Genomic DNA, 24469 nt, shown 5'->3' with positions numbered 1-24469 from the left:
GCTAAGCTAAGGGGGTGCAGTGATCATAAAAACCCTGTTCTGAAGAATTTCTTTATGAATTATAAATGTTCTACTCTGTTTAAGTGATGCATTACCTTCAGCACTTTCACTTGAAATTCAGGCAACATTGATGTCGTTGCGAGGAACTTCTCTATGAAATTTGGATGTTTATCCCGTTTTATTAGAATTCATTCAAACATAGGTTCACATATTACATAACCTTATCATTTTTTGCTTTGAGATTTCATTGTTCTTGAGCTGATAATATCTGAAATTCAATGATCTTGATATGCTAGGAAAACTCACTTTCCCCTCTTTTAATATTGATAAAGTCAGAACTTTGTGATAAACATAACTATCCGAACAGCTATTGATGGTTTCAGAAATTGGGTTAACGAGGCTAAATGTTTTGTGTCAACCGTATGAAGTCGAGCAATCTCATTTGGATTCTTTAGGGCCTGTTTGGTTACATGAGTCTGGAGATTTCAAGTCTATAGATTTCAAATCTATGAAATCATAATTTATAAAATTAAATGTTTAGTTGTGGAATATAATTTGTGGATTCATTCTAAAAAACTATTAGATCGACGTGATTTTTGTGAATGTGCAAATGTATAGTTTTTTTGAAATCTTTGGATTTCACTCCTTAACCATAAATCTACAAATTCACGTTTTTAGTGTAAAAAGGTGAATCTGTAGATTTCATTAATCTAGATATTTTTACAACCAAACGGGTATAATTCTCAGATTAATGAATCTAGAGATTTGAAATCTCTGGATTCATGTAACCAAACAAGCCCTTAGAGGAGGAAATCCAAGAATAGGAAACAAAACTGTCCGGGGGCCATCAGTACCTTCAACTCGTCAAAGAAATCTATATCAGATTATCCCTTTTGTGATTCACTCAGCTTTGCTCACTCAACCGGCATTATTGCCCTTAAAACGAAAAGGGTCAATGAAGCTTTAAACCATCAGAAGAGACTGAAGGAGGCGTTTTTAACCAAAGAAGAGAGCTTGTCTTCTGCTAACCAAGGGTTAGGGCTTCAGATTTTTTTCCCCAAATCAATCGTTTTGTCTACAGTGACAACGATGGTTCTACGATTAAATCGGACAAGTTGAGGGGGCTTCAAGTTATAAATTTACGAACTTGTCAACACATACTAACTTAACCCAATATTTCTTTCACCCAACTAACCAACAAATACAGAAAGAACAAACCCAATGTCAAACGCTTCTACACAGCCAGCATCGTAGGAGACAATTTTCCTATGCAACCATATCCCAACAATTTTTAGTGAAAGATTGTAACCATTGAACCAAGACCCACCCCTACACAACCACCCAAAATAAATGCAATAAATCAAATCATTCCGACATTGATCCATAGATAAAACAACCCATTAGTAACAACCCACCCACTGGTGGGCTTATGTAGCTCCGTATCTACTGTCCAAACTATACAATGTGTAGGGAATTAACCCCTATACACTCTCACCCACAGAAGCCAGCAAGGTGGATAAATGCAGAAGCCTGAAGAATACAACAATCATGAATAAATACTTATATCAGTATCTCACTCAGTGATTACCTCTTCCCCAAAAAAAATCACCATTTCGCCATTCCATCAAAAGACATCACTAGTTATGCTTAGAATGTTTTCTGTCACGGGCTCTCAGGCCTCTTTATCTTCAACCACCTGTCCCTCCCCTCCCCCAACCAGAAAAGGGGGAAAGGGCAGCCTTTGATTCTATCACAAAGTTCCATTTCCTGCTACCCGATTTTTGTGTATAAATAGTACCATGAAAAGGTTGCATGGATGCATCATAAATCTTCTAGTTCTTCAAATATAACTACAACTCTCACAACTGCAACCCCATGTTGTCAAGGTTTTTTGAATGTAGATGGACCAACTGCCTTCCCAAATTTAGTCTTTTGGAGGAGAGAAGAGCAGGGAAGGGGAGTACAACAAGATCACGTTGCACAAACCAAGAGGTTATTACAGAAATCTGCATTGTGGAAGACTACAAAATCTCATAGTTACAGGTTATTACAGAAATCTGCATTGTGGAAGACTACAAAATCTCATAGTTACCTTAAAAAAAATGATTCACCATAATCAAAGGTGTTGGCTGAACAATAATGTACTATCATAACCCAAGACCCTTCCCCTTCAGCCAGAGAAGTCAGAACCATGCAGACTACTATAATGACAAAAACATGTATGGAATTGAAAATAACCACATAAGAATATAAAGGAATATGGGTATTAGTAAAGCAGAAAAGAGCTACAATTCTCAAGCTTCAACATCAACAAGATAAATAGAAAAGAAAAAAGTACATTTGGTCTTTGAGATTAGTAACGCAAAAGACAATGGAGCCTTTGAATTAGAACCAGAACAGACCTACAATTCACAAACTTGTACATGTTTCAACAGACCAGACTACACTAAGCACAAAATTTTATCAAGGGGGGCAAAAGGCTCAAAAGCAGCAGTGTGGATGCCCTCGTGCACAGGAAAGAGTCACTGGTGCAATCAGGGTGACGAGGGAGGCGTGTAAATTGATTGTTATGTTATTGAAACCAAATCCCAATACATTTACAATTAAGCTTGGGATGACTTTTCCCAACCGAGATAGTATCTCTACCACATGCAGAATTCAGTGTTTCTTGGAAATAACTGAACTAGAAGTGCACTTATACACAAACTTAAAAGCCTATAAGATAGTTCCACCTTTAAGAAAACTGGTACAGGAAATATCACCGAACTTAAGGAATATTGGTATTAGTAAGATACAATTCTCAAACTTCAACATCAAAAAGAGAAGGGGGGAGGAGAAGCACAGATGATCTTTGAGATTACTAACAGAACAGACAATGGAGCATTAGAATTAGGACCAGAGCAGACCTACAATTCACAAGCTTGCACATGTTTCAATACACCAGACTACAGAAGCACAAAAAGCAGCATTCCCAATGTTTGGATACCCTCGTGCACAGGAAAAAGTCACTGGTGCAATCACGGCGAAGAGTGAAGCATGTAAAATCGATAGTTGTATTATTGAAACCAAATCCCATTGCATTTACAATTAAGCTTGGGATGACTTTTCCCAACCAAGTTAGTATAATAGTATCTCCTTTCCATAAAGAAGGCAGTGTCCCTTGGGAAATTCTAACTGAACTAAAAGTAAACAAGTACACATACTTCAGCGCCTACAACATAATTCCACCTTTCAGAAAGCCACTGTAGGAAATATCAGTAAACACAACAGAGATGGATACACAGAAATGCAAAAGCTTCTAGCAATTAAGGTAGCAACAAAATATGACCATCTGAGATGCCTTAGGAGATAAAACGTGAAAAAGAAAGCAACATGACATCAATCTGAAAAAGCTAACCCACCAAAACAACACCATGCCTCAATGACTTAATTTAATGTAGATGCCAATGATTTGTTTGCAATATAAGGTTAAAAAAAGGCAAATACAACAAAAAAATTCCCAAATCTGCGACTTTGTATACAGCATTGGCCAAACGTTCACTTCTTACCACCACGGTGATCATAAGTGAAGCTTACCAGATAAACTTTTCTACTGAGGCAAAGCTTCTTCAATTTCCTTCCACAAGTCAGCAGTCTTAGCAAACCTCTCCTTCATTTGGCCAACAAGTTCACGTGCCTCTTCAACCTTCGAAATGCTCCCAAGCCCATTCACAAGGGTCTTCATATTCGAGAAGTTCGGTACCCAATTCTTTTCCATGCTTTCCTTACACAATTTTAACGCAGCATCGAAGTCCTGGCCTTGACAAAGGAAGTGGATCAAAGTAAAATAGCAATCACTATCTGGGGCACACCCCTTCCTCGGCATATCATTAAAGAGCCTCTTTGCTTCCTCTAAATCCCCCTCCTTACAGAACCCATGAATCAAGTGACAATAAGTAACAGTATTAGGCTTCATGCCCTTTGATAACATACCTTCAAACAATGCTTTAGCCTCAACAGATTTCTTCAGTTTGCAGAGACTTTGGATCCTTATATTATAAATACTAACACTATGAGCAAGACCGTGTTTTTTCATCAATTCCAACACTTTCCCGACGTCTTCAAACTTCTCTTCTTTATAAAACCCAGCTAGCAACGTACCAAAAGTAGTTGCATTCGGTTTACAACCTTTCCGATCCATCTCAGCTAAAATCGAGTAAGCCGAACTAGATGAACCCGATTCAGAAAAAGCTTTGATAACAGTATTATATGTATCTAAGTTTGGATTAATTCCATAAGTTTTGGGGAATTCCATGAAAATTCGACTTACCTCTTCGTACTTTTTCGCGAGAATGCAAGAAAACAATAGTGCATTGAGCGTTTTGGCAGAACGAGGTATACCCAGATCGTCCATTTCCTTGAAGGTGCGGATAGCATGACTGAGCATTTCAGATTGACCATACAGAACAATGGAATGAGACATGAATCGCTCGTTCTGGAGATCGGGGCGGGATTTTAATTCATCAAGATAGGAGCGGATGAATTCAAACGATTTAGATTCGGAGAGTTTGGAGACCGCGACGGAAAAAGCAACGCGATCCAAGTGAACTTCAGGGGTCAGAGAAGCAGCACGGCATATGTCAAGAATACGTTCAGGGTTCTTCTCAGATTTCAAGAGTCCAAGAGCAGCTCGAGTTTTTTCTTTGCTACTGAGAACTGCAGAGTCTGGACTAAGGATCGATGAGAAATAACGACAGTTGGGGAAAAGATTTGGGCGCAGACGAAATGCAGAAGCCATGGATTTTAGACAAATGGTATGATCTTAGGGTTTAGACAGAGAAACTCGAGGTTTCAAAGATGTTCATAACAATTATCAATCCAATCTCTGCAGCAGCGCAAAAATGAAGAGGGGCTGTTAGTTGCAGAAATGATTCTAGGGCTGCATGAGAAGACATCGCGATGGGGTTTAGCCAAAGGGTTTTAGCCGTTTGGGGTTTGGTCTAAGGGTTACACCAGGTTTTAGCCCAACAGTCGGGGGGTTCGAAAAAAAATGGATCAATTAGGGGGTTTTGAACCCGACGTGAATCGAACACGCAACCTTCTGATCTGGAGTCAGACGCGCTACCATTGCGCCACGGATCCAATTGATGTTAATGGTATGAATATTATTAATCTTATTGAAGCATAGGTAGAAAATCTTATAAAATTTCAAACCTAAATGGACCAAAATACCCTGTAGGTTATTTAGTATAATGTGTTATAACTAAAATGTCCTTTAACTATTCACAATATAATTTTTTTTTTTAAACCATATACTAATTAAAGTTTTTTTGTCATGAAGTATTAATTAACACATTGTATTAAATAACTTGAGAGGTATTTTGATCCCGCCAAATTTAGAATTTGAATACACTTAACGGCAACTAACAATGTTAATCTAGTTGAAATCCACATGTAATATATTGCATTAAAGAAACCCAACATTAGTTTATGGTCCACTAAGAGGACTCGGACCGATCTGTTAGGAACTGTAATTGCCGCTCTGTTAGGAAAAAACCCTCGCCGCTCTGCAACGTCTTCGATGGAAAGCTTGAGGCGGAGAGGCTCGCCTGAATTTGCATAGTCTCTCCGCCTCCCCTGTTTCTCTTCCATTCCTCCGATCTTCCCCTACTTCTCTTCTACTCCTCCGATCTCCTCTCGGTCTCTGATCTCCTCTCCACCTCCGCCCCTATTTCATCCATATCCTTTTCCGCCTCTCCCGCCTCTCTGCCTCCCACCTCTCCGGTCTCCGCCTCCTCACCAATCCGGTCTCCGCCTCCTGCCTTTCCTCTTCCACCGCTCCGATCTCCTTCTCCTCTTCCGCCTCTTCGTCGCCAATCTTCGATCTGTTTGCTTTTCCGGCCGCTTCCCTCTCCCTGGTTGTAACACTTCCTTTTCCCTTTCTTCAGTTTTAAATAACAAATAATTTCTTTGGTTGCAGCGATCGTTGGTGCACACCGCCGAGAAACTCCAAATCAGGATACAAGTTTTTCTGCGGCAAGCTTGAACGCCTTTATGGCAGCCCCGGATGGCCGGTCTAACCCTCCTCCGCATTTTTGATGTTACCACTGCAACAACCAAACGACTTTTGTGTCCGCCCTTGAGGCGTGTTGTGTGTCTGTGTCTACCCTTGAGGCGTGTTGTCTGTCCACCCTTGAGGCGTGTATTTTGTTCTCCTATGTGGGTGCCGGTGCTTATTTGGTGTTGTATTTGTTGCAATTTTATTTCTAAGGGTATATTGGGCTTGACCCATCCCTTACTCAAGATGACCCTGTTTATTGCATGTATGACAGTTTGGTCACTTTCTGCTCCTTGGTTCGGTGTGAATCTTGTGTTTTCGTGCAGCTGTGTGTCTGTACTTTTTTCTTTAATGAATGAAGTACTGTTTACCAAAAAAAAAAAACTAAGAGGACTCCAGATGTAAAAATCTCTATTAAAAAAATCACATTTTTTCCTCAATGTGCAATTTATTCTAGACCTATAAACAGATCAAATTCAACTTAGATACACTAATATCCAAATTCAAATCAAGTGGAAATTCTTAGAAAGGTATCAGATTATTGATTGTCTTTTATTTATTTAATTCTGATTTCCAATTTTTTTGTTACAGATTATCGGTTTCTGAATCTGATTATCAACAATTTTTAAAGAAAAAAAAATGTTAATACTTTACTCTAGCAGGATAATTTTCAATTTTTCAATTACAGATTACCAGATTTCGAATATAATTATCAGTCATTTTCATATAAAAAAATGTTTAATACTTTACTTTAACCATATAAATTTTTATTTGGATATTTTTCGATCCAATTTCTTATTAGAGGATACAGATATTTCCCTGTAAGAAAAAGTTTCAAATTCAAAAACTCTTAAACGAATAGCAAATTCAAAGGTGGATTTCGACTATCCATTTACAGGTCTAATTCATTTAAAAGACAAAAACAAAATGTTGAACCCAACCTGAATCAAACACCGACCCTTCTATCTAGAGTCAAAAGCACTACCATTGTGCCACGAATCCAATATGTGTTTGTGACAATTAGGTTAAACTCTTGTTTATACAGATATACAAGAGGCATGTGATTTCAATTTCTTTCCTCTTCTTCTTCCTCCTTTTTATTTATTTTTTTCTTTCTGATTTTTTTTTTAAGCAAGGAGAGTATGTATCTATGAAACAACACATGGAACTTACTCAATTTCTTTATGACTTATTGGCAATGAACTTACTCGAATTTTGTTTTTGACCAGGATTTAGGAGAGAAAATCAAAATAGAAAAATGCAAGCATGTATTCTTGATTTCTTGTATGAAAATAAAGACTTGACGTTGAGAAACATTTAAAATATTTTTTTAATATAAAAACTTCATTCAAGTAAATGACATAGATTACACATGGGAAAAAATATTCAATTCTATATGAAATTGAGAGTGTGGATCATTTCCTGACGGCTTTACAACCACAATACATAAAGGCCCACAAGTAAAAATAATAAAAATATTTAAAAAAGTGGGACCCATCATCAGTACCTCGTAGCCCCCCACTATAGTCTATGGTCAAAAGCCGTCGGGGAGCACTCTATGCTTCTCGTCAAGGGAGACAATCCGAACTTTGAAGTTAAGAGAAGTTAAGGTTATCCCTTGTGAGAAAAACAAATTTTCAAGTTATCAAATAAAGACAATTGGGGAATTTTCAGCAGGCGACCCTCAAGTTACCCTCTAAAATTATTCTCGCCTTTTGAGTTACCCAATTTATTAGTCATGGTATTGACATTGGATTTTTTTTTATCTTCCATATATGGGGCGGCAGGGAGCTCTATTTTGGGTAAAAATGGGGTTGTTGGTTGTGCTTGGAGTTGTGGGTCAGTTATCTCCACCAGGAATCTCTAATGTGGGATAAAGGATTAGATTCATCAGTACCCATGGATGTAGAAGGCAATGGCAAGACCAAGGAGCCAAGAGGAGTGGGTGTGGTTAGGATAGCGTAGGAAAAAATATTCACGAAATGTAATGTGTCGGGTAGCATAGATATTTTTCATTTAGAGGTCAAAAATGCAATAGCCTTTTTGGCCATAAACATAGATAAAGACGCTAGTCTAGCATTGGATCAGACTCATGATGGGCAACATAATTGTAACCAAAATAGAGACATCCAAAGACTCTAAGATGGGAGAAAGTGGGCACTTTCACGCCAAAATTTAAGACACAGGTGAGACTAAAAACGAGGAACACGAGCCCATTAAGAAGGTGACAATGTTTTCACTTAATATTTCCATTTTGTTCGGGGCATATCAACACAACTAGATTGGTGAAGAACACCCAAGGATTGAAGAAATTTAGAAGAAGGATGGCTGAAAAATTCAAGACCATTATTAGTTCTAATGTATTTGATGGTGACATTAAACTTATATGAACCACAAAAAAAAATTGATCGAGGAATTGAATGGATACTATCAGACTTAGCATTCATTAAAAATATCCATGTACAATGAGAAAAACTCATACTGGTTAAGAAACAACAAGCGCCAAATAAAGGAGTTTGATAAGGGTCTCAAATATCAAAGTGGACCAATTCCAGACAAAATGTAGTAGTAAAGGAACTATTAGGAAATGGGGGGCGAGATTGACTATCATAATACATTTGCTTATGTTGTGAAACTTGTTACCATTTGAGTCATCATATTCGTCGTTGTTGCTCACAGTTGGGCCCTTCAACAAATGGACGTTAATAATGTGTTTCTATATGGCAATTGGATGAAGAGGTTTACATGACACCCTCACTGAGACATTGCCGAAAGGGGGAGAACCTTGTTTGTCGTCTCTACAAGTCTTTTTATAGCCTAAAGCAAGCTTCTCGCCAATGGTATTCAAAGTTTTTAGCGACCTTATGTGCATATGATTTTTGCCACTCTACAGCTGATCAGTCCCTTTTCATTCTTCATAAGGGCATTGTGGTGGTATTTCTCCTCTTGTATATTGATGATATTGTTGTCACTGGCTTGGTTGCTTCTTTATTACATGATGTTCAAGAATGCTTTAGAGTCAATTTCGCATTAAAAACTCAGACAACTTAGGTATTTTTTGGAAATTCAAGTTGCCCGATCTAAGCAAGGCTTATTAAATAACTTCAGTTATACTAGTGCCCATCTTATTGACACACCTATGGAGCAGAATCTATGCTTATCTCCCTATCAACATCTAGTCGGGCATCTAATTTATCTCACAGTCACTCGTCCTGATGTCACTTGTGCTGTTAACATCATGAACCAATTCATGCACCAGTCCTGACAACCTCACCTTGATAATACCCATTAACTTTTTAAGTACCAAGACCACCCTTAGGAAAGGTATTCACTTTCTTGCCACCACCAGTTTAGACCTCCAAGTCTATTGTGAGTCTGATAGAGCTAGTTATCCAATGACCAGTTGCTCCACCATTGGCTATTGTATCTTGGAAGACTGAAAAGTGACATACTATTATTCATTCTTGTATCGAGGTCAAGTGTCATGCAATGGCCGTCACCACCGGTGAGCTCATCTGGTTGATTTGTCTCCTTAATGATATTGGCATCTCTTATAGCACTCTAGTTCCTTTATATTGTGACAATCAAGCAGCACTTCATATTGCAACTAACCCCATCTATCGCATACATACAAAATACATTGAAATCTATTGTCACCTTGTTCGTGAATAGCTATAGCTCATCCATCCCTGCAAAATATCTTCCAAGGATCAGCGTGCCAACATCTTCACCAAGGCACTAGCTCATGAGCATTTTCGTACTTTACTTTCTAAGTTGGGTGTATGCAATCTTCATGCTCCAACATGAGGGGGAGTATTGTTTCTATATTATCTTCCAAAAACCTTATATTAGCCTCCAAAGATTCTATATTATCCTCAAAGAATTTTATTATATTCTGCTAATTCTATTCCTCATCGTTCTTAAATTGTACATTGTATTGATTTACTTGTCTTTCTCTTAGGATCAAAATTAGGAAATTTCATTGTTTAAATATGAATTATTTGTAAAGAGAATACACACTAAACATATGACATTCAACTACTCCATTTTGTAACAAGATTAAGTTGCGTGCATGAGTAGGAATAGGGTTGTTTAGTGGTTATACTTTATTAGGTTGTGGTTATTTGATTCGGTTGTGGTTATTGAGTTATAGTGGATCAGTTACTATGGGTAGCGGTTATATTTTTATTGTTATTTGAATTGTAGTGGGTTATTGTTAATTGAGTCAAGGTGGGTTATTGGTATTTTAGTCGAAGTGAGTAATCATTGTAGAGTCTATATATAATCATTTGATTTGTTTAATGGAATCATCTGAGAAAATTATATTAAAACTACTCTTGAGTAGAGAGGCCAGGCTTCCTCGATAAAGCCAGGGCTCCAATCATCATGTCTTCTATTCCAATTCCCATCATGACCATAGGTGAAAAGAAATGATCCACCACATATATACCAGCTTGGTATCAAAGCTTGAATATGGATGAGAGGGTGGAACAATTGGAAGGGGAAGTGAATTCAATCAAAGAGATGCAACAACAGATCTTGTCAAAGTTAGTCAGCCAACAACAGACGTTAGCAAAGATCGGAAAGATGTTTGATCGCATGAGCACTCAACCTCCACTCCAATTAGGGGGCGATAGAAAAGATAACTCACGAGCATCAAACCAAACTAATGAGTAGCAAAAGTCTCCAATCACCACAACCACTTGGAAGTTTTCAACATCGCAATAGATGGTCCATCCGAAATTGGTTAAGCTTGATTTCCCACGCTATAACAGGGAGGAGGACACAACTAGTTGGACTTGTAGGGTGGAACAATTTTTTTAATTCCACCTAACACTAGAGGTGAAGAAAGGTGCATTGGCATCCTTCCATTTAGAAGGAGAGGCTCAACTTTGGTATCAACTTCACAAGCAAAGTGGAAGAGGTGGGGCTAGTGTGAGTTTTGTGGGGGCAAGGTTTGGACCTATTCCATTCCAATATTTTTTTTTGTTGTATTAGTTAAGTTGTGACAAACAGGTTCAGTCCGTGATTAGCAAGCGGATTTTGAAAGAATTTTATCAAAAGTGGGTTAATTACCACCCAATAGGCAAATCAGTTGCTTCATGAGTGGGTTGTGTGATCACATCAAGGAGGATGTTTTGGCTGCAGGTCCAATGATCCTTTTAGATGCAATCGGGCTCACACGATTATATGAAGCCAAGAGAGCATCACGTGAACTGCCTGCAACCAACAAGAAACCACCAGACGAAGGGGCGACATTACTGATCCAAAGGATGACAGCTAGTGAAATGAAGAAAGGAGAGCCAAAGGGCTTTGTTACAATTGTAATGACGATTTGTCCCATGCCATAGGTGCAAGAAACTATTCCTAATTCAAAGGTGCAACGTTGAAGACGAAGAAGATGAAGTAATACCTAACATTGCAATTTTTAGAAATTGACCTTGAGGACCAGTCAAAGTCAAGAGGGGAGAAACATGTTATGTGCATGAGTGGGAATAGGGATGTTTAGTGGTTATACTTTATTAGGTTATGGTTATTTGATTCAGTTGTGGTTATTGGGTTATAAGTTACTATGGATATCGATTATATTTTATTCTGGTTATTTTTATTTGAATCGTAGTGGGTTTATTATTGTTAATTGAGTCCAGGTGGATTATTGGTATATATCAATTAAGGTCACCCCTTAGTTTTCCAATTTCTCAATTAGACCATTGGTGAAAATATATCAATGACACCCCCTATCTTTGGAAATCAAAGTTAAGTGATGATGTAAGGGCCTGTTTGGTTACATGAGTCTGGAGATTTCAAATATCTAGAGATTTCAAATCTATAGACTTCAAATCTATGGAGTCATAATTTATAAAATTAAGTGTTTGGTTGTGGAATGAAATCAGTGGATTCATCCTAAAAGACTATTTGATCGACGTGATTTTTGTGAATGTACAATTGTATAGCTTTTTTGAAATCTCCGGATTTCACCCCTTACCCATAAATCTACAGATTCACCTTTTTACACTAAAAACGTGAATCTGTAGATTTCATGAATCTAGAGATTTTTACAACCAAACGGGTATAATTCTCAAATTCATGAATTCAGAGATTTGAAATCTCTAGATTCATGTAACCAAACAGGCCCTAAGAAAGTTAAACTTTTAAAAAGATAAAAATAACCTTAAACAAAAAACCTTATGCTTAACTTGTTCCTTTGTCTTCTTCTACTATCTGTGACTTTTCTTCTCCTAATTATAAATCCTTATAAAGTTTGGAAGACATGGTTCATAGAAAGTGTTTTTAGATTTAGGACGTGAGGTTAATATTGAAAATGGATAAATAAAAACTAAGAATAGTAATAAATGGTTAGGGTGATAAATTGAATAACTTAAGGGGTGAGAGTTAACATTAGGGAGCAACAAAGGGGATGCGACTGAAAACTTCACTTAAATAATGGGTACAAATGAGAATCATAGTTACAATGTAAGAAAAATCATAGATTAGGCCTTCTTTGTATCAATTTTCATTTTCTATTTTACCTATTTAAAAGAAATGAATATAATAATTCATTTTGGCTGAACATGAAAAATACTTTCGCAATTTTTGTCCAGAATAATTTATGGGATGAAAAATAAGTTTGGTATGTCAAAATGAAAGTTAATATAAATGATAATAAAAATTGAGAATACATCATTGAATTTCAAAGTGAGAATATAGGTAAAACATTAGAAGAAAAAGAAGTTTGCTACATTCTAAATTCATTATCCCAAAAACAATTCTCAACTTTATGCTCCTTTACATAAAAGTGGAGATGCCGAAGAGTAGATAAAAAGTTCAGATCAATCTACATTCTATCCATTCATGAGAATTTGAACATTTATGAGAATCTTACAAAAAGGAAAATGCGGCCATTTGAATCTACTAGAGTCTACTTGAAGTTATTCTACCAAAAAACTAAAAAGTGGAGGAAGAAGTAGGAGGTGAGACTGTTTCTTGAATGTTGGTATAGAAATGTGAGGGGAGCAAAGTCCTCTACTTAGAGGGATAGAAGATTGAGATTATTTATAAAAGGTAGGGAGGCGCGAAAGAAATTTGAATTTTTTTTTGTTTGTCAAGAACTAGAAAACATATCATTAAGCAAAAGAATGTAAGCTAGGAGGCCTGGACGACAATAATGTGACATTAACTATAAATAAAAGTTGATGTCACCAAAGATATTTGAATTTATGAATCTCTATCCAATCTCAATCCGATCTTCTTTCTTTTTTTATTGGGAATTGATAACTGTATATTATAGGGTGGGGATTATTACATATACCATATGGAGCACTCATGATCTTTAGTAACCCTTTAAGGATAAAACCAATCTTCTTATAATTGGGTAATAGGTGCTTTTTATATCATGCGAATGGAGGTATTTATAAGTGAGTCAGGATCAGGAATCCCGACGGCTTCCCGACTACAAAAACAGTGGGGCCCACAGTGAAAAACACTTTTTGGGAAGGAAAAAAACTCAAAATTTCACGTGTGGGCCCCACTGTGTTTTTGTGGTTAGTAAGCCGTCGGGGAGCACTTCGGAAGATGATCCCGATCCTTTATAAGCTGGGGCTTCGCCTTGGCCCTAAGAAGATTCGATCTTTTATCCTCCCATTGGAGGTGGTTTGTTTTTTTGTTTTTTGTTTTTTGTTTTTTGTTTTTTGTTTTTGGTTTTTTGTGTGGGTCCAAAAGAGTTGTTTGGTACCTTACCCACTGAGCAGCCCCTCGGGGTAAATGCGATCTATTTTACACCCTTAATTCCGGATACATCACAATCCAACCGTTCATATAAAGCTGAAGAATCTATATTTGTTCGGCGACACCGTGTGAAGACTTTAAACGGAAAGAGAGCGGAAATGAAAAACGTAAAGGACGGTTCAAAGAAGGAATGAATAGTCAAGTTTCTGTCTGAATGAAGGCACGAATGGCCTTCAAATACGGAAATCATTTCATTCTGTCTCATTCCATTTGTATGAAACGAGAAGAAATTTTTGGGTAGGGAAGAAGCGAGAAAAATTTTAGATGCGTCAAGAATCTCCTATTTGTCCTACCCAAAATGATAGTATGGTTCAAACAGTTGCTGTCTGCGTTTGGGATTTCGTTCCTATGGATGATCTCCTTGGTTTACTTCATTCAGGTTTGGATCTTCTGTTTCCTTCATTTTATGGAATTTATTGTTTCTAAATAATCTATCTGTGATGCATTTTTGTTACTTGCGATTCTATTATGATCGTTTACTGCATTGAGATTTATTTTTTTGAGGTTTTGGCGTTTCGAGTAATGAGCTACGAGACGTTGTAGATTTGTATAATCTTAGGAATTCCGGATCTGGTACATTGCCAACCTTACCTGGTTCTGAATTTGGAGCTCATTCCTGTGAGACTTCTCAAATTTTGTTTTTATAGGGAGCGATGAGCCTGACATTATAGTTGAATTAGACGATAGGAATGGTCTATATTGAGACATACTCTTAAAGTTTGAGTGGCCTAATTAAACTTTTGAGTGCAAAAGGGCATTCTCTTAAACTCTCAACAAGTATAGTTCCCTCCTGATTCATATCTTCATTGGAGACATGCAGAAGACATGCTTATGTATCTTTATGACTTTCCTTCCTCTTGGTGTCAAGCGAATGCTTTAAACCATGGTCTGGACTCTGGAGAATATGGAGAAGAGCTATTTGATTTCTCCAATAAACGTGGGGACGAGAATATAGTTTCTCTCCTCTCGTTGAATCATGTCAGGGGCATTGACTCTCAATAATTCATCAACCATCTTATGATGCTAAGTCCTTATATTTGGTTTTTCAAATAATCCTATAGGAAGTACAAACTTGGGTCGGGGGTTGAGTTACTCAAGTGTGACCTAGAATGGATTAAGGCTCCATTGGTTGATACAAAATACTGTCAGAAAGTAAGAAAGCCAGTGAAAATAATATATATATCTTTAAGACGATGATGGAAACTAAATTAACCCTCTTCTTTCTTATCTTTCTACCCATAAAAAGAACCTGAGGGATGATAACTTTTGAGGTACCATATCTTGGAAAATTACACAACTACAGTTTGTTGCAGGCGGCAACCTAGTCCTCTATCAATCTGACACATTTAGTAACTATATCTTGCGACTAGCCAACAAAATCTGCAATTCCCTCTATTTCCACCATTTTTCCAATCTTTCCCTCTATTTGGCTTGCATTTGTCCGCTCTTGGAAGCAACTTTTTTGTTCTTTTCTCTTTTAAGTTAGGTGTTTTGCAGTTATTGGTCAAATGCTATTGCAGAGTTCAGCACAGAAATTCCCGTTCTATTCCTCTCGCCTACTCTGTATTCTCCTTGAACCTCCTCAAGCCTCTATAATCCTTGGCCATGTATCTGTTAAGGTCACCTCCAGTAATAAGATTTTCCCTGCCCCAAAAGCTTGCACTAATCTTTCCATATGTTTCCAAAATTTTATTTAACACTGTCATCCACTCCTGCCTAGATGCATACTATGTTGATAGCCTCATTGTTGAGCTACTTGATAGATACCATCCTATCTTCAAATTCTTTTAACATCCACTAGTTTGTTCTTAAGGTCTTTATCCACAAATATGCCCACTCCACCTCTCCTACTTTCATCCTCCAAGGACACCATAGTTTGAAATCATCTAATATCTTGGCCTTGTGATCCTTCCATCTTGTTAATCTTATTTCTTAAATGTAATCATGGATTTTTTTTTTTTTTCCGAATAACATCTACTTGCTACAAACACTTACTTGTTAATTCCAAAATACAACAACAACATCAAGAAGCCTTCTCCCAACTAAATGGGGTTCGCTACATGGCTTTTTCCTCTCAATCAGCTTCATTTGAGGCCATACTAGATATAGAGTATAAGCTATGCAATTATTTTGCACCGCTTCCCTTAAGGTTATCTTAGGTCTGCCCCTAGTTCTTTTAATTCCTTCAATCTAGATTGAATTGCTTCTCCATATAGGGACATGTATAGGCTACCGTTGAATGTGTCTGTGCCAGCTCAAACAACTTTCTCATAGCTTATCATTTATCAAAGTTACTCCTAGACCAACTTTAATATAGCTTATCATTAATATAGCTTATGTTGTAGCTTTTCTTGGCATAAAGGCAAATTGGTTCTCTGTAGTAGTGGTTACTTGTCTCAGACTTGTTTTAGTTACTCTCTCCTATAATTTTATAGTATGACTTATCAGTTTGATGCCTCTGTAGTTATTATGGCTTTGAATTTCTCCATTATTTTTATAAATTGGAACTATAATGCTTCTTCTCCATTCATCTAGCATTTTACTTGTGCTCATAATTTTACTAAACAACTAGGTCAGCTAAGCTTTAGTGGATAGGTTCCTTAGTTCTTCTATACTTGATAGTTTATGTTGTGTGGTTAAGCTTTTCCCTGGTACTTGCAATCATTGCACAACAATTTATAAGACCTTCTAGTTAGGATGAGATCTATTTGGCTTCTATGGTGTCCACTTTTGAAGGTAATAATACTCCTTTATCTTTTGAAGTAAGTATTTATGATAGATATAGAAAAAACAACTAAAAAATCTAAAATTTGAGATCCCTTCCTCATTCTTCTCTCCAAAATCATTTTCTTGATGTACACTTTCTTAGCCTCTTTGATCTTTCCCAATATGTCCCTTTAGAGATCACCCCTTATGACCATCTTTTCTCCTTGATGAATACCTTTGCTGTAATCCCCATCCATATTTTCCCAAAATTGTAACTTCAGACTTTCATCTAGTCTACTTAAGGTGCATATGCAATTGTATTTACGATCTCTTTCTCCATTACAAGCTTGATTACAATAGTCCTATCACCTGATCTTTTAAAATCCACCACATTGTTCTTTAAATCTCTATCGACTATTATACCTACTCCACTTTTTATTAATTCTCTCTTTGGTATACCAAAGTCTAAAGTCACCTAACTCTTTAGCTCTTTTTACCTTTCCATCTAGTTTCTTGAATGCAAGCTATATTAATCCTTATTTTTCTCATTACATTTAGCAATTCTAAGCTCTTACCTGCTAAAAAACCTATGTTTCAAGATGTCAATCTGATCTTATGTTCTAAGATGCCGACCCTATGTTTCTGGACTGGTTTTTATACTCGCACTCATTCACAGTGCAAGAATGCTTTCCTACTTATCATTGCATTTAGGTGCCGACGTGCTGTGTCACTTGTGCCGCTTTCGAGGGGTGCCCTAGCTAACTCGTACCCACGTATCATTACACCTGGGCCACAGTGTAGCACGTCGCTCCTTTTGTTAGGGAACGACGTAGCATATCTTTTTTCATATAAGGTTGTTTTTTTTTTTTGGGATGAATAAATAATCAATTAAAGAGACGAAAAAACAAACTACAGAGGAGCCAAGGGCTAGCATCAAATAGGAGGGAGGAATTGGGAGTTGAGCCCCCATGAAACAACAATGAGCCTGTTCCTTTAAGGTTGTTGAATCCATGTAAAAAGGGTTTGGCTGGGTTTTTTCAGGTGCTGGCTGCCAACCTAATGCTCAAACTCTCCTCCTTTACCCGGGCTTGGGACTAGCGACAAACACTAGCGGAGTATTGTTAATTCTAAAATGGCGTTAAATGTTGATATACATGCTAGTTTTGTGGTCACATATTTTGAGGCTGTCACCAATTACCAATATGATGATTTTCTGTACTAATTAAATACTATTTGTATAACTAGATATATTATCCATTCATGATAATCTTTTCCTCTTTCGGACTTACATTTGGAGCAGTTCTGTATACAGTGTTTGGAAATGTCACTTTCTTGGTTTCCTCCCATTCTTTGTGTCTTCTTTTCCTGAATCTCAATGGCTATTTGTCAATGCAGGGTTTCAGGTCGTTTGTATGGACTGCAGTTTCTTATCAAATGAAAGACTTGCTTAACTTGTCACCATCAGCCTCTCAGCTTGTGTTTTCTGTAGCCTTTTTTCCATGGAGCATAAAACCCCTTTATGGGTACTGTTCTTTTTAATGCTCAAATTTCCATTAATTCTTGTATTTGGAACTCTTAAGTTTGTGAAGTGCATCTTAATTGGTATTGGATCATAAATGGGAGTGGACATGGAATAGCTACAACAAAATGTTGAAGAATACTCAGTAACTCAAGTAGATTAAAATGTGATATTCATCCAAGATGTATCACTGCTCTTATGCAGAAAATACATAAATATGAAACCATAGATTTAACAGAAAGAAGTTTATTTGGAGATTATTATTAAGGTTTTTTTATTTTTTTTATTTTTCTTATCTTATTTTATCATGGAACCCCTAAACAGACTTTTATTAGGATCCAGGTTCTTTAGGTCACATGACATAGTATCTTTGGGTGTGCATAAAATACTATGGCAGGTTAGATGGAGTTTTGTGGACAAGCAGACCCCAAAGTCCCCTTTTCAAATTTCAAGTTGCTGGTCAAAGTGAACAGGTCAAGTAGCAGAACAAAAAGAATTTGAAAAATCCAGTGAAAAATTGAGTAGAAATTAAAATCTGAAAATAGAGTTATTTACAAATGAAAGGGGGTGGGTGGAGCCACCATGCCCTAAAAAGAGAGAGAGAGAGAGAGACTTAGCTCCCTTAGCAAGAAAATCTGCAAAAAAGGTTCACTGCTCTAGTGAAGCAGGGTCAACCTCCTGGCAGGGGGGGGATAGAGTTGTTTACAATGAAAGAGGGTGGGCAAGAAAATCTACAAAAAGGTTCTCTGCTCTAGTGAAAGCGCTACTAAAGCTAGGATTGTATCTACCAGCCCATGACAGGCCCAGTCCAGCGAAGTGCCAAGCCCATTTAAAGCTTGCACCAGAGGTCTGCAATCAGAATATATACATAGTTTTAAAAGCTATAATGAAGAGGCTAGTCATAATACATCTCTTATGGCTTCCAATGTGAGAGCAGCTGCTGGATTTTCATGGCTTGCAACTGACTTGGCTGAGAAGAAGTGGCCCGCTGGGTCCAAATAATTTCTCCTCTACCTCCTTCTCCTGTGGTTGGGTCTCGTGCTGCATCTGTAAACTCACGACATGTGGAATTATCCAGTTGCTAATCAACTGACTATGAAAGATCTGGCTCTGGAGGTCAAGACTGAGAAGTTAGGCTCTGTCAAGCTTGAATCTCAGCTAGGCAGGGCAAGAACCTTGCCATGGTGGATGTCAGTGAAGGAGCTTCACCCCTAAATAAAGACTTGTTTTGGGTCTTCCAGATATGCCAGCAGAGGGTGCTCCAGATTGTATCTACTAGCTGAATATCACTTGAATATTTGTATTGAGAATGTATGAATTGCATCCATACTTTTGTAATGTATTGCGTGCAAAATCATTCACATTTAGTTAGAGGGGGGAAGCCCTCCAACAATCTTGGGCACGAGAGCAGAAAAATAGTGCATGACTGGTAGTTTCAAAATCATTTGTACATAAGAAACACACAGGGGAGGTTGAACTTTGTTGATGGAATAAGGGTTGATTCTGGGGGAGGGCATTGTGGGCTGCCTTCCAAATGAAGTTTTGCACCTTCGGTATGGATCATACAGATGTTGGCCCAGAAGTTCGATGAGCTGAAAAGTGCTGCTGTGATTACCCTGCATTTGATTGTATGGAAGTGCAGAATAATAGGCAGACCTGACAGTGAACATACCAGTTTTAGAATTGGTCTAAATCCATATATCTGGACTGGAAGAGGAACGCAGCAGAATTGCTAGAATTGCATTCACTTCCTGCTGGTTGAACAGCTTAGTCAGTTGTGTTTTGTCCCACTGTTGAATTCTCCAAATAATGAGATCATGGACAAGGGTGCCCCCCCGGTTGAACAGAAGTAAGTGATAATTCAAACAGCTGGGACAAACTTTTCATGATGCAGGACTTTGTCTTGTGGACATCACTCTTGAACTGTAAGCTGTAAGGCATAATCTTTTGTTTTTCCCGTCTGACATGTATTTTGGCTTCTATGTACCCTTAGGTGCTTAATGTATACCCTTTTGCATGTCAAATATTGGAGGAGTAATGACTAAACTGAAAGTTGAAATTAAGGTTTTGTGTTCATAGTCATGGTTAATGGTAGATAGCGTGACATTCGAAATTGTTTTTGTAGTTCTTATATTCCAGCAGGGGCCTAACTCTTATCTTCTTCACAGAATATTGTCAGATTGTATCCCGATAAGAGGGAGGAAAAGGATACCATACTTAATGATCTCTACCATACTATCTTTCTTCCCATGGCTAATTCTTGGGCTGCATTCTTCTATGCGAAGTGCTAGTGGACCTCTCATGATCTTGTTAACAGTGCAAAACCTAGGTTCAGCCATGGCAGATGTTGTGGTTGATGCAATGATTGCAGAAGCTGTACGTTCTGAGCGGTAGGTTCCTTCATTTTGTATTGTTATTTTATTGTTTCAGTTATTTATGGAATAAGTTTTGAGGTACCCATCAACAAGATTGCAAGAAAAATGTCAATAGTATGCGACTGGGTTGGGGTGAGGGAGGAGAGAATAGAGATTGTGAGTTCTATCATCTGCATGGATTGATTTTTATTTGACCTCACTTGTATCAATTGTCAAAATGGTTTATGCCGTCTGTTGCATGCTACTTCAGGTAAAAAGTCTGGTTCTGTTTGGACTTTCTTATGATCTGCTAAATGACTTCCTGAATTGGTTATTTGTGTTTGGGGATCTGACTTAATGATATTTTTTCTCCTGATTAGGGAAGCATTTGCTGGAGACCTACAGTCAGTGTCTTGGTTGGCCATGGCCTTTGGAGGAATATGTGGCAGTTTGTCAGGAGGATTCGCACTGAACAACTTCCGAATAGAGACAATTTTTCTTCTTTTTTCAGTACTCCCAGCCATGCAATTATTATCGTGTGGTTTTGTCAAAGAGGATTCTGTAGGTACCAAAGTTTTTCCAGAGCTGGATCATTCAGGAAGCTCTCATAGACAAGATAGTAACAGTAACATCTCAGACTCCGACAATTCCCCAATGAGAAGGTCCAGATCAAGTACTACACGGAGAAAAAAGAGCCGCAACAGAAAAATGAAAAATTTCAGCATAATTCGATCTAAAACTCTGGAAAAGGATGGTTCCTTGTCTGTTCAGTGGTTCCAGTCTCTGAAAGCGGCTATCTATAGTTTGTGTCATGCATTTAAGCAACCCATGATTCTGAGGTATGTCTTGAGGAAAGCAATGGTCACTAAGTAGCGAGACCTTGGGGACCATCTATTGATGCCTCAGTGCACTTCTGGTGGTGGTGGTCATTGTTCAGTGGGCATGCCCCCTAATTACCAAGAATCCAAATTCCAAAATACAATCAATTATTTATGTTTTTAACTGTTCAAGATAATAACCCAAAATAAATATTGCCCAACCTAGTATTTTGTTGGGACACTTGAATAAAATTTGGGGTCTGGTCCCCATAATCATATTTTTTGGTAGGAATGGGTGCAGAAGAATTAATGGTTGATTCTGGTCAGTGTGGTCACCATTATGATTTTCTCCCAAGGAACTGGCCACCATTAGTGGTTCCCAAGGTTAACCAGGCTGTTACTTTATGTTGAGTCTTATTTATTATTTTTTCCGCAGTTTTAGAATCTTCAGTTTGTATATCTTCTAAATGATGGTTAACTCTGTGATCAATTTATTTTGGGAAGGTCAGACCGATGACTTGGTTTTTCTTAGCGCATGTCACTGTTCCAAACCTCTCGACAGCCATGTTCTATTATCAGACTGAAGTCTTACACATGGATGCATCCTTTTTGGGTAGTTCACGTGTGGTTGGATGGTTAGGCCTCATGGTTGGAACCTTCATTTTCAACCGCTTCTTGAAGCGCATGAAATTAAGATATCTTCTCATGTAAGTAGTATTGTCTAGACTTTTAGAAGTCTTTCTCCGTTTTATACTTTATGTTGCAGGAGGATAGCTTCACCTTGATGTTTCTTTTGATTAGTTAATGATGTTATTACTATTATTTATGAAACACAATATGCAGGTCGGCCCATATCAGTCTTGCTACTTTGAGTCTCCTTGATATCGCTCTCATTTCTCGGCTGAATGTTTCTTTCGGTCTATCGGATAAACTTATGGTTCTGTGTGGGTCTGCTCTTGCTGATGCAGTCAATCAATTTAAGTACGTGCACTTCAACTTTTCTCTGCTATTTGTCCCTTTCAATTTTATCAATGGAAAACATCCGAACATGTAGTCAAATGACATTGTTTATCCAGCACCTATAATATTTTGTCCTTTGAGATTTCAATATTATTGCTGCAACTTGACTCATCAAAAGCCATCTCCTGATTTTATGGATTCTGTTTTCACTATATACACATGGGAAGTGTGAAAGTTTTGAATGGAAATGAAAATAGTGCAGACGTCACACTTTGGAATAATTGATCAGAAAAGACCAGCAAGTAGCAAACAGGTAGCTTGATTTCCTAATTTCGTTTGTGCAGGTTTATGCCATTCCTGATAATCTCTGGACAGCTGTGCCCTCCAGGTATTGAGGGGACCCTTTTTGCACTCTTCATGTCCATAAATAACCTGGGGACGACACTGGGATCATTTATAGGTGCCGGTTTGGCCTCTATGCTGAACATCTCTTCAAGTAACTTTGATAACCTTCTACTAGGAATTGTAATTCAAACGGTCTGCATCTTCATCCCAATTGGTTTCTTGCACTTGATACCAGAAGAAGCTACAGGGACAACTGCTTAGGCAGTGGTGTTGTGGACCATTTTTCTTCTTTCTTGAGAATGAAGCTTCTCATATACAGCAGAGATTGATACTACAGTATGTAGCCTGAGAAGTCTTTGACTTCTCATTTTGAATGATTTTTGTTTGTTGGTAGCTAATGCATTCACTAAAATGTGTAGTGATTGTTTCTAGAATTGTGATTCTTCTCGGTGTATGTAACATTACTGAAGTCAGAAATGAGCCTACTTCATGAGAAATGAATGATATTTGCAGTAAGTTTTTTTAGGTAATAGTAACTTGCGTGAGATTGGTCTTCCTGTTGTCAGCTGCCCATTATATATCCTCATAAGACAAGAAAGGATTCTGGACGTCTTTTTCTTTTTGGGTAAAGTCCTTTTTCAAACTTCTAGGTGCTGGATAATGTAAGATATAATGTGGTTTGAGCAGTTCAAAAGACAGTTTTCATCATCCAACGGAAGATGGAAAACTTCTGGGGGAAATTTCTGAAAGTTGATCTCAGCACCTTTATCCCCTTGAACGTATGAAGATCCCTATCAGTATATAGAAGTGCGGATATGCATTCAGTGGAGATAATGAAAAGAGAAGAACTCAAATGGACAGCTTTGGGTAAGAGCTGTGGTCAGTTCAATAAAATCAAAACTATTTCCCCAGTTTAAGGTTTCTGAATTATGAACTCGCCTGGATTAGTTGCAATAGAGGAGAAGCTTTGTTTACAATTATGAAGTCTGAATCACTGTTTTTTTGGGTCAAAAAGTTTGTTCACTTAAAAACCAAGTAATGGGAGATGTGAACTTTCTGAAGCTGAGTTCCAAAGTGCAGAAGAGTGTAAAAAACTATTAAGGTTGAAGTTCAGGCAAGGAGTACATAAAAATGGGATTTCGAAGTTTTGAAAAATAAGTTCGGAAACCTTTTTCTTTTTATCAGAGCAAAGTTTTGATCTTGGGATTTATAGGTTATGGATACACGCTTATGCTGCGCTACTCTGATTTATTGCAAATAATTATCATGTAAAACATTTTATATATGAAACAAAATTTTGCATCTGATCCTCCTAGTCAAGCTTAAATTATGTGTTGGATCTTTAGTGAGAAATCTTACATCTAGATATAATGGTTTCTAATACCATGTGTAGCCAACCATTAGTTTAATTCAGTTTTAGAAGTTGAGGGACCAATGCCCCCTTCAATAAATAAAAAATTTAAAATAATTATATAAAATACTTTCATGTACCCTTCATATAGGTGGTTGAAGGGATTCTCCTTATATAAAGGAGTGAAGAAGAGATACACCATGAATAATATTAGTTCAATTCAAGATTTTAAAAGTTAAAGGACAAAAATGCCCCCTCAATTAACAAAAATACCTTAATATACTCTTCATATAGGTGGGTGAAAGAACTCCCAGTACAAGGAGTGATGGGTGCAGAGGAGGGTCTCTAAAACCGTTAGTCATTGTTAGTTTAGTTTAAATTTTAAAAATTAAAAGACAAAAATGCCCTACCTCAATTAATAAAAGTTATTACTCAAATATACCCTCATGCATCCTTCATGGTGGGTGAAGAGATTCTTCCTACATGAAGTGAACATGAAGGAATTCTTTTTTTTTGGTAATAGAACATGAAGGTAGTTGTTCTTACCAAAAAAGAAGAAAAAAGAAGAAGGTATTTGTAAAATTACTTTTCTTG

At 37.4% G+C, this 24469-nt stretch overlaps 2 protein-coding genes and 1 non-coding gene across 3 annotated transcripts; 1 reads left to right on the top strand and 2 right to left on the bottom strand.

The window, feature by feature from the left end:
* Window positions 1-2030: 2030 nt before the first annotated feature.
* On the bottom strand, window positions 2031-4979 carry LOC149002737 (pentatricopeptide repeat-containing protein At1g11630, mitochondrial-like). Its single transcript, XM_089138943.1, has one exon. The coding sequence runs from the start codon at window positions 4775-4777 to the stop codon at window positions 3590-3592; it is 1188 nt and encodes a 395-aa protein (XP_088995069.1). The 5' UTR covers window positions 4778-4979; the 3' UTR covers window positions 2031-3589.
* A 70-nt stretch (window positions 4980-5049) lies between these two features.
* Window positions 5050-5121, bottom strand: TRNAW-CCA (transfer RNA tryptophan (anticodon CCA)). The gene has a single exon. It is a non-coding gene; the product is annotated as a tRNA-Trp (tRNA).
* Window positions 5122-13910: 8789 nt separating this feature from the next.
* LOC149002735 (putative folate-biopterin transporter 4) lies at window positions 13911-23251 on the top strand. Its single transcript, XM_089138972.1, has 7 exons — window positions 13911-14201; window positions 17924-18051; window positions 20216-20437; window positions 20782-21240; window positions 21729-21926; window positions 22063-22200; window positions 22524-23251. Exons 1-7 carry the CDS (start codon window positions 14121-14123, stop codon window positions 22783-22785), a joined length of 1488 nt encoding a protein of 495 aa, XP_088995098.1. The 5' UTR covers window positions 13911-14120; the 3' UTR covers window positions 22786-23251.
* Window positions 23252-24469: the final 1218 nt, after the last annotated feature.

Source organism: Hakea prostrata, chromosome 10, assembly GCF_041222555.1.
Source record: "Hakea prostrata isolate BN-2017 chromosome 10, UWA_Hpros_2, whole genome shotgun sequence".
Taxonomy (NCBI): domain Eukaryota; kingdom Viridiplantae; phylum Streptophyta; class Magnoliopsida; order Proteales; family Proteaceae; genus Hakea; species Hakea prostrata.
Note: the sequence above shows the minus strand (reverse complement) of the source record. Positions and strands in the feature narration are given on the sequence as shown.

Bases quoted from the DNA above. Each gene is read 5' to 3' on its own strand.
- LOC149002735 (XM_089138972.1), top strand. From the start codon at position 14,121: ATGATAGTATGGTTCAAACAGTTGCTGTCTGCGTTTGGGATTTCGTTC. The intron at 18,052-20,215 runs GTACTGTTCTTT...TCTTCTTCACAG, and splicing joins AGCATAAAACCCCTTTATGG to AATATTGTCAGATTGTATCC. The intron at 22,201-22,523 runs GTACGTGCACTT...TCGTTTGTGCAG, and splicing joins GATGCAGTCAATCAATTTAA to GTTTATGCCATTCCTGATAA.
- LOC149002737 (XM_089138943.1), bottom strand. From the start codon at position 4,777: ATGGCTTCTGCATTTCGTCTGCGCCCAAATCTTTTCCCCAACTGTCGT.